This window comes from Urocampus carinirostris, chromosome 16 (genome assembly GCF_059441175.1).
Source record: "Urocampus carinirostris isolate Australia breed hairy pipefish chromosome 16, RoL_Ucar_1.0, whole genome shotgun sequence".
NCBI lineage: Eukaryota > Metazoa > Chordata > Actinopteri > Syngnathiformes > Syngnathidae > Urocampus > Urocampus carinirostris.
In genome coordinates this window covers 5,058,544-5,068,825 of record NC_142364.1, presented here as the reverse complement: position 1 = coordinate 5,068,825, position 10,282 = coordinate 5,058,544, and the positions used below count along the sequence as shown (strand labels likewise).

The 10,282-nt window shown below is 39.2% G+C and overlaps 1 protein-coding gene across 2 annotated transcripts in view; it reads right to left on the bottom strand.

Moving 5' to 3' along the window:
• Nucleotides 1-1,347: 1,347 nt before the first annotated feature.
• erbin (erbb2 interacting protein) overlaps nucleotides 1,348-10,282 on the bottom strand; it is a 48,213-nt gene continuing 39,278 nt past the window's right edge. The window contains exons 22-27 of one of the 2 annotated variants that reach the window (XM_088320076.1): nucleotides 9,403-9,516; nucleotides 7,643-7,699; nucleotides 6,559-6,711; nucleotides 5,810-5,902; nucleotides 4,794-4,868; nucleotides 1,348-2,641 (exon numbers count right to left, since the gene is read on the bottom strand). In XM_088320076.1, coding sequence (XP_088176202.1) covers nucleotides 2,534-2,641; nucleotides 4,794-4,868; nucleotides 5,810-5,902; nucleotides 6,559-6,711; nucleotides 7,643-7,699; nucleotides 9,403-9,516 — 600 coding nt within the window. In that variant the 3' untranslated portion in view covers nucleotides 1,348-2,533. The remainder of the gene's footprint in view (nucleotides 2,642-4,793; nucleotides 4,869-5,809; nucleotides 5,903-6,558; nucleotides 6,712-7,642; nucleotides 7,700-9,402; nucleotides 9,517-10,282) is intronic. The other variant, XM_088320077.1, reaches the window with a different exon arrangement.

The window sequence follows — 10,282 nt, the reverse complement described above, 5'->3', positions numbered from 1 at the left end:
TCCCTGTTGGTGGTAGTTAGTATAGGCTATTTTAGCTGTCATTCATGACTGTGTGAAATAAATAACGTCTAGATTTTCTCGTATTTTATACACATTTGCAATTTTTTTCATAAATTAATACAAATTCAATTCAACACACATTTTTACCTGCTTTAAGTGGAATGTGTTTTATCTTAAGACCCAGTGTATAATATTTGACCACTAGATGGACCCCAGAAACTCATGGCAGAGACCACCAGGTTGGGATTCAACTATGTAAAAGAAATACTAATTACTCATCAATTCATTTTCTGCGCGGCTTATCCTCATTAGGGTTGCGGGGGCGCTGGAGCCCATCCCAGCTTACTTCAGGCACCCTGAATTGGTTGCCGGCCAATTAACCTGACATGCATGTTTTTAGAATGCAGGAGGGAACCGAAGTGCCTGGGAAGAATCCCACACAGGCACGGGGAGAACATGCGAACTTCACACAGGGAGGCTGTGGTAGCTGGATTTGAACCCTGGACCTCTGCACTGTGGGGCTGAGGCTAACCACCCAGCCTGCCATGCTGCCTCTACCTGCGATATAATATATATTTTTATTTCTGTTTGCAGAGCATTCAAATCAGTGTTCTATTATTAGTGAATGAAATTTGTACAACGAGGAGGCACTTAATATTACACAGGGTCCCTTTATATAAACACAATTTCGATTGTTTACAAAATTTGGTGAGTCATGCAAGCATTTGCATGTACGCAGCACGGCGGAACAGTGTTTGGCGCGTGTGTGGCACAGTTCTGACGTCATGAGATCGAACCTCCTGAGTGGAGTTTGCGTGTTCTCCCCGTGCTTGTGTGGGTTTCCTCCACGGCACTCCGGTTTCCTCCCACATTCCAAAAACATGTTTGTCAGGTTAATTGGCCGGTTCAAATTGTCCCTAAGTGCGAGTGAGTTGTCCGTCTGACTCCCCTGCCCACTGCCCGAAGATAGCTGGGATGGGCTCCAGCAACCCCACGACCCTACTGAGGATAAGTGGTGCAGATAATGGATGGAGGAACATGGCACACGAATAGCTAAAAAGAGAATTTCACTACATTTCTGTCTTCTCTTTAAAATTCCGTTCACACACACACACACACACACACACACACACACACACACACACACACACACACACACACACACACACACACACACACACACACACACACACACACACACACACACACACACACACACACACACACACACACACACACACACACACACACACACACACACACACACACACACACACACACACACACACACACACACACACACACACACCCTTTATATTGGAATGACCAAACACCAATCAGACAGTGTAAAAGAGCAACGTTTTATTTTCCACAGGTGTTACGCCAGAAACAATTCCTATGTACAAAAATCTGGAATGTCGCGTGAATACACGTCTGTGGTCAAGACATTAGAAACACGCTAGCTACATGTGAACACAGGTGCCCCCTCTCTGTCTCTCTCTCTCTCTCTCTCTGCATTGGAACTTGTTATTGCTGGTTGTACACTTGGAAAAAAGAAAAAAAATCGGTTGTGCAGGTACATATTTACACTTTTTGATTAGTAACGTCCCAGAAAAGAAAACACACCCTGCTAAAAATAAATAAGACGCGAGTATCCCAAGCAGATCGACGTGAACGAGCAATGATTTCCCAAGATTGTCCACGAAAAGACGACGGTATTCATCATGAACGTGAAAGACACGGTTTATGAACAAACGCGACGCGAAGCATGCTCATCTTTTCAGCGTTTGCCGGCCTCAAAACAAATCTCATTGAACATCTACTTGATAAAAGTGACACATTTACACAAAAGGTAGATATTTCTTTTCTTCTTCTCTGCGCACATGTATACAGATATATAGATTTCATGTGCTATTTCATTACAAAATCTTCTCGTCCATGTATAAAATCATGTAAAATCATCGGTGGTTTTGCTAAAAAAAAAAAATGTGAGGTGGGCTTTATTGCTGTCAAGGGTGAGTATTGCTTGTTGAAACAGTTCAAGGTCTTCTTATGGCACTTGCTTTCTCTCCAGTCCAATCAACAGGAATGTGCACAAAAAAGGCCAAAACAATTGGTGCTCTCCCAAAGTGGAAATGGGAATAAATGATTAACTGAAGGCAAAGAAAATGAAGTGTGGACCCGCTTCATACTGGAACGAATCCCCCCACAGACCACCCTTGCTTTGGTCCCACGGAATAAAAAGCAAGAGCCAGGCTGAGGGGTTCACATTTACATTCACTCTCCAAGATCATGTCCTTCTGCTTCCTTCTTCAACCCGAAATAAATGAGAGTGCATTTTGCTCCTTAGTGGTCACATACAGAATGAGAGTTCTCAGCTGTTGATTTATGAAATAAAAAAATGGAAACCACAGTGATGGCCTATTTGACCACGGCGTCAAGATGCTTACATTCAAAGTGGCACGCACCCTTCCTCCTCCTCAAAATAATGTACAAAAAAAAAAAAAAACTCCCCCTGGCCTCCCCTCGCCGTTTACGCTTGAGTGTCTCTCACGATTGTCAGCTCCACAGTGCTGGGGAAGGTCTTGAGGAGGGACACGGCGTTCCCGTGGTCGATGTTGACAAAGCTGTAGCTGTTTGCCTAAGGAAGGAAAACATCAACGAAAACAATAATTGAGATGTGGGTCGTGGCCAATGTCACTTCTAAGCTGCGCGGGTGCGCAATTGCGCACTGCTCGCACATTCGCAGCGCATAAGAAAATCTAGACAGCGCACAAAAATCAGGGCTCAAAATTAATAATTAAGAAGCGACTCAAGTCAAAGTTACAGTGCATGAAGGTCAAAATTCATGGGTTGCTCTGACCTTGTGTCCTAAATGCGGTATTTGGAAGTTGAGTCAAAGGAGAACGAAGTTGAGTAAAGTTAGTAGAGTTTGTCGGGGAACCGGCTTCTTCGGCTCGGCTCACTAAAAGGAACCGGCTCTTTCGGGTCCTAAACGGCTCGTCGGGTTGTTTTTGCTTCTTTAATCCCAACATGTCCAAATATTATGTAAACTTATGCACAAAATGACTTAAAGAAAGGGGGGAATAGAACAAAAAAGAAAAAAATACCAAAATGAAAAAGTAGTGAAAAGCTGAGAAAAAAAAAAAGGAAGAGAAAAAAGAAGGAAAGATTTAGAAAAAAGCCAGAAAAAAAGAAAAGAAAGAAATGTAGGAAAAAAGTAAATAGAGAACAAAAATAAAAAAGTAACAGCTCGGAAAAAATAAACACAATGAGATTTTTTTTAAAGGAATTTAAAAAAGGAGAAAAAAAAAGAAGAAAAAGTTTGTGTTGCATTCAAACAATTTCCAATGATATCAAGTGAATCTTGTTGCCAACATTGTACTTCCACTAAAAAATGTGATTAAGTACAGTTCTGTATCTTACAACCAACTAAATAACCCCCCAAAATGTTAATATTATGCGACAAAATATATCAGGAAATTAAAAAAAAAATGGATATCTTGTGAAAGAATTGTAAGAACAAACGACGTTTGTAGGCCGTACAACCTGTGCAATAGTACACGAGTCAATTAATTCAAACGAGAAAAATAATTTTGCATTGCCGGAAACTCAGCAAAATGTAACTTGATGTCAAGTTTTGGACATGTTTGATAACTAATTATCTTGCCACACTTGGGATTATGGTTGCTTACTGTTGTTTCAAGCGCTGCTCACCGACTTTGTGTGAACGCTCAGACCCGTAAGGAAAATTAGAGGGAACATTGGTCGTGGCGGTCAATAGCTTGAAATTGGTCAAAGCGATTTGGATTTAAAGATTATTTTGGGCTATTTTTTTAGTCTATCAAGAAAACTGTTCAAAGGAGAACCGGCATCCTGTCGTAGCAGCAATCACAAAAGCAGTGAGTACTGTTATCAAGGTAAGTCCACCTTTTGCATAGCCAAATTCAAGCACTTTTCAAGATCTTCCAATGCCAATTTTTTCAGTATCTTTAAAGGAAGAAATCCAGTGTCGATCAAAAGAACGTTTTTTTTTGTGTTGCCTTTGAGGACTAAAATAAGTAGCTATATTGCTGAGAGCACATACTATGTGCTATTTTGAGCTGTTCATATATATGATCTAAGATATTTTTGTTTCAATGAGCTGCTATAAACTGACATGAATTCTGCCATTCTGCTTCAACAATAAACACGCATCTTGGCAACATCACACTTATTTACAATCACAGAGAGGGCTCTGTAGGTGTTTTGTAATAATTGAGATCAATACAGAAGACAAAAAAAGAAAAAATACTGCATAAATAAAAACTGAAAAATGAGCCAAACTTCGGCTCATTTGAAATATTATTGATTGCTTTGAAGAAAAATGCATTCAATCTTCGTTTCACTTATTTTAATTTGGGTTTTTTTTTGCGAGTTTTTCAGAGGATCTGTGTGTAAATTGTTTAAAAGAGATTGGTTAATATTTTTTTTCCCCGTATTTTATCATTTATTTTTATTTATATTTTATTGTTTTGCATTTTCTGGGATTTTGTGTTGTTGTTCGACTTCAATTCTGTTCAGTGGGTAAAAATCTATAATTGTTATGTAATTTACCATTTTTTGTAGCTCTATTGATATTTATATTTCATGTATTTTTTAGGAGTACCTGAAAAATTTATTTAGGCAAGAAAACGTATTTATTTGATATTCATGTCAATTTCATGAACTTCAAATTCCCATTTGCAAAACAAAGCAATATTTTTTTCTAAATTCCCCTAGGAAAGTTTTGTTATACCAATATAGTAACATACTTGTAGAATTTTATCCCCGGGCTGAAGAATCTTGGATGCTGGACCCTCAGGTTGGACCCTTGTCACAAAGATACCCTGAGAGGATGGATATAAAAAATATGGGTGAATTGCATTTACATTTATAAATACAGAACAATTTTTAATATGGATAATGAACAGAGTTGGGACTAACATGGTAGAAAGGAATGTGTTCCTTGAGTGCAGCCATTCTCTCTGTACTACTTGGTGCATTACTACGCGTCTCTGGTACTTTATAAATACAGATCATTAATTAAATAGTCCTCCGGTTGTAGCATAATCGTGCTTCACTTATGTCGTCACATACTTCCCTTGATTCGTTAGTCGATCCCTGAGAAACATTTACCTTAAAAAACTAAAATACAGTTACGGCGTCTCAAGCGTGGAGTATGAAGACACTGAATTTCTCCTCACGCAGATATTCTCTCGCATCTAAGCCAAATGTGCAACTATAAAATAAATCACTAAAATCAGGGGGACAGCTTAACTGCGCATAGTCTGTTGGGTGTATAAGGAGGGGGCTCGGCTTGTACCAGAAAAACAAACTAACGGGAAATAAATGGGGCAAACGTGAGCTCAGAATTTACGGTAAAAGTGTGCTGAATATTGGTCATTTTTTGGTTGCAAAATTATTTTAGCAATATACCACACTTGGAGAAAGAAACCCTCTTGCATAGTATCCCGAAATGGAGAAGGAGATCTTCGAGTGGTTTAAAACAAAGACAAAATGCATGGAGTTTCTCAGCTAAGTTTGCAAGCTCTTAAGATTGCACAGGCCAAGAAATATGAAGGGTTCACCATCACAGGTTGGTGTACAGGTTTCCTTTAAATTCTTTTATTATGTAGCTATTTCAAAGCAGTTTAAGGGATCAGCTTCTATGGGTATATACGGAAATTTGTAACTAGTTCCTTTCAGAGTACAAACTAATCTTTGGTGTCAGTAACTAGAAACTGTAACTAACTCTGATAATGAATATTTTCAATGTGCAAAATCTCACGTTGTCATCTGGCCGAAAAGGGTTCCCACGACCTCCGATCCCTCCAGATATGCTGAACCCAAGTTCTGGATTCTTCTCCAACGTCACATGAATCTGAAATGAAATTGTTTAAAGTTGTTGAAAAGTAACAGCAACTGTTTATTTCAACGTCTACACCAGTGGGGGGGGGCACAAGGCTCTGTTTTTAATATTGAAAGAATCAAGTCCAATTGCACCTACATTAAACTAAGGAGCAGTGGCAAGTGTTTTGTTTACATTCGGCCATAGCAGAGTATGAGCATTGAGTAGTGTAAACACGAAGTGGAGCACACCTTCAGTGACCCCATGAAAAAAATATTTCCCCCGGATGAGGAGACAGGTGAAGCAAGAGGGGAATAAGAGAAACTCAAATCTCCTCCCGAGACGAGAAGGTTTGACGAAGCGTGCCGTAGCAGAGAGAAGTGGAGGCAAGAAAGGACTGGATTGTTTGCTTTTGCTGAATATTCGGCTAAGTTGGCGGCAAGCATAGATGCAGCAGATCACAGCTCTTCATCTTGTTATGTTTAAACTGTTGGCATCGGAATCGAAATAAAGCAAGTAGTCACTTTAAAACATTACGCTAAACCCCAATCACGCTGATAAGATGCTTTTTTTCAGCGAAAACATGCCAGAAGCGGATATTTGGCATTCGTGGAGTTGAGGTGCGAGATGATTTCTTCTTCCGAGGGGGTGGGACAGAAAATAATTGAGAAGCACTGGTCTAAACTGACCTCATGCGTCGGGCGCGGAGGCCCCGGTGCCTGCTGGGAGACTTTGAGCATCAAGTAATCGATGAGCTGCTCCCTGGAAGGGTGGCGGGCCATAGAATTCTGACTTGCGTGAGGACGTGCAGGTGGGACCGCTTGACCGTTCATCAGAGGCACCTAGCACAAACAAACGCATGCTAACATCAATGCTTCTTGTTACTATGGGAACAGAAATTGTGAAAAACAACTGTGCATGGTGCCATGAAATACCTGTGAACTTATACGTTTTCTGATCATTTCAAATTGTGTTCGACATATAACAATATTTGTACAGGAGTTTTTATTAAAAAACAACAAACTTGAACCTATTTCGGCTCTAGTCCGAATCATCTTGGTCAATGGTAGCAGACAACAACGTCATTGTAGATTTTTAATATTGACGCCGTACCCTGGCAATTGTCATCCTCGTTTAAGCATTTATGATAAAAAAATAAACTTGCTTTTGTTTACAGTCTTGCTGTGGGTAAATAGGTGCCACAGTGCGAAATAAAATGAATTGCAATCATCAACGTTGGTTGCCAGGTATTAAATGTTACACTAAAAAAGTTAAACAAAAACCAAAAAAATCTTATTCCTTGAGCGGTTAGCAGATCATTTTTCACAATGAAAGTATTATTTTCTCATTTTGCATAAAAACTAAAATTAAAGTGAAATCATGCGATGTTGTGACTAAAGGAAATAATCAACAAAATACATTATTAAGAGTTCCTAAAATTTGGATTTAAAATATTTTAATGCCATGTTAGGCTTTTTAGAAAAATGAATTCATGACTTTCAAGACTTTAAGGATCCGAGGTAGTACTGTTTATGTGAACATATTTGACTAGAATATTAAAAGAAAATACAAAAGTAATTCAAATGAGGTAAAAAAAAAAAAGTAGTAGTCAACCGAAGTCACATTTATTTGTATCGCCCTTAATCACAGAAAAATGAATAAAATGAGAAAATACATCAAATTAGTAAACATTATTTTGTGGTTCTAAGTAAATGGCCATGTTTTGTATCAGAAATAGACATGAATGCAAAATAAAAGTGTTATTTGCCCTACTTTTCTGCGGGAGTCCATTGTGTAACTCTGCTGCCCTGGTGGACCAAACACATCGTCCTGCAAAATACACACTTGTTTATTCATACAACTCATGAATTTCAAAATTGAAAAAGGGGATGTGGAGATGATTGGTGAGAAGCTATTTGACAGGAGCGTCTATCTTCTATTTACATGCTAACACTGAATTCTGTCTAAAATGAGCGACACACTCGATGTGTCATGCCCACTACAAAGTAGCGCATTTCCACCACATGAAGCATCAGAGGACCGTAATTTCGACTTCTTTGTGGTGGTGCAATGAATGGGGTTAAGGATCTCTGGTGGCCATCATTTTGTATACAGAAAACCCAATAAACCCTTGGGTTTGAAGAAAATCTGGGATAAAAAACGCCGATAAAGTGTTTTGTCCAGGAACTTTTGTGATACGAGAACGCCAAAGAACCATCAGAATGCAGTAACCCCATTAGAATTGAAAAATTCCTATAAACTACCGGTAATAAGGGAAAATTTCAGGATCAGGAGGGAACCATTGGGTTTTAACCTAGAATGTGGAAATGCAGCTATTGGGGAAGCTAGTTTGTTCTAGAAATCTCTCCCCTAGTGAGTCAAGCCGTTACCTACCTTTCACATTCATTCACAAGTCACTTCTCAGGTGAAAACACAAAAGGGGCAAGTGGATGACCAAGCAAGCAGCAGTGAAAGTTAAAAGACAACAATGATGATGTCATAACGAGGTGATACAATGTTGACATTAGCTGCTATAAAACAAACTATCCCACTATCAGTGCTATTAGGAAAATAAATAAACCAGCAAACACAATATCAAAACAAGGTATAAAAACATCACAAGAAAGTCTGGTCATGAGTTAAGTGAGCGGTTCAATAGAAATTCAACTTAGCATGAATCAGGGCACTTACACCTTTTTCACAATCAAATTCAAGCACTTTTAAAGGATTTTCAGAGCAAATTTTCGAATTTCGCCAGTACCATTTAAAGATAAATCCGGTGTGAATCGTGTATTTTCCAGAACAACAATATATCTACAATTTACAGATGTGACTTTTAATCTTGTGTGTGCATTTATCAATAAATATGATTTTTAGATCTTTAATAAAGTGCGAATTTATTTGTTATAAGACTCCCTATACAGGTGTTGGGTACAAATTATTATGCAGCTTACATTTTCAGTGACAGGAAGTTCTTTCTATTACAGCTTGCTACGGGGAAACACTGTCTCAACTTTTGTATGGCCTGTATTAAAAATTCATAATTGATCTGCAATCCGTGCACTAGTACACATTTCATAGTGCCCTGTTTAGGTGTTGCATGCACCTGTCTTTGGCGTGACCCGTAGAGGGTGATGACACTTAATAGGAAAATGCCGTACAAACCAGCAGTAATGCAAGTTGCAGTTAATCAATTCAAGCACTTTTCAATCCTTGAAAACACAACATTGAAATTAAAGCATTTTCAAGGATTTCAAGCACCAGATGAATACGAACAAAAATATCACAAACTAGGCACAGTTTTACTTTCAAATGAAGCCTAACTCGAGTCCCGTCACGCCAATACAAAAACCTCAACATTGCAGAAGCAGTATTGCGGAAAGTATAGGAAGTGCTTCAGAGGCAAGTGCTGGTGACAAAGGCAAACATACTCTCACTTGTACTCGTACAAGCGGCAGATGCTTGCGTGGGATAGCGGGAGAGGAGATTGCGGGTAGGACTTGCGGCGTTTGCGGTCCTTGGATGGTACTCACACTGAAGGCGGCGAGGGGCCTAGACACATCTCGGTAACTGCCGTGGTAGCAGCAGTGGTGAGGCGAGTAGCCGAGCGGAGCATTATAAGAATTAAAGGAGCGGGAGAGCGCGTTCTGAATGGCGACGCCGGCCCACGAGGTCGACCATGCAACGCACCCACAAATACATGCAACAAAGAACAAAGGCTTCATGCATAGCTAAGGGAAAAATATTTTAAAATGCCTCCCCACAGTAAATAAATATCTCCCCCCTTTGGTATGTATGTGTACCGTATTTTCAACACTATAAGGCGCATCGGGTTATAAGGTGCATCCCCTCCAATATAGTCTTTTATAATATATTTTCATACATAAGGCGCAACAGATTATAAGGCGCATGAAATTGAGACTACAGTAAGAGCCACCCTGTGTTCAGGTACATATTAAAGCATTGCATTAAAGCATTGCTTTAATATGTGCCGCTCACAAAATAGTAAAACTTTTTATGCAATAGGAATCAAACCGGAGTAGTGGTGGTGAAAGCTCAGACACATTATCACTAGACCACCAGTGGTACAGATGGCATAATGACATTAAATCTTCTCCCATTATAATATTTTTTATTCATGCTATCACAACCCTAATTTGCACAGTGCATTCTGATCGATTCATAAGTCTCTTCACTTCTTCACACATGAGTAAATTACCTCTTTGTTAAATATGTGTGCATCCATAAAAGTGCTTTAGTATTTTGTTTTCCCTATTCAATAACATTTGGAAAAGAAGTGGAGGGACAGTTTAACCCATAAGAATGCACTGTGAAAATCTGTGTTCCTGGCAATGTGATAAAAAAAATTGTGATCATGAGATATGGCGAAATTGTCGGGACTCTCACTGCCAC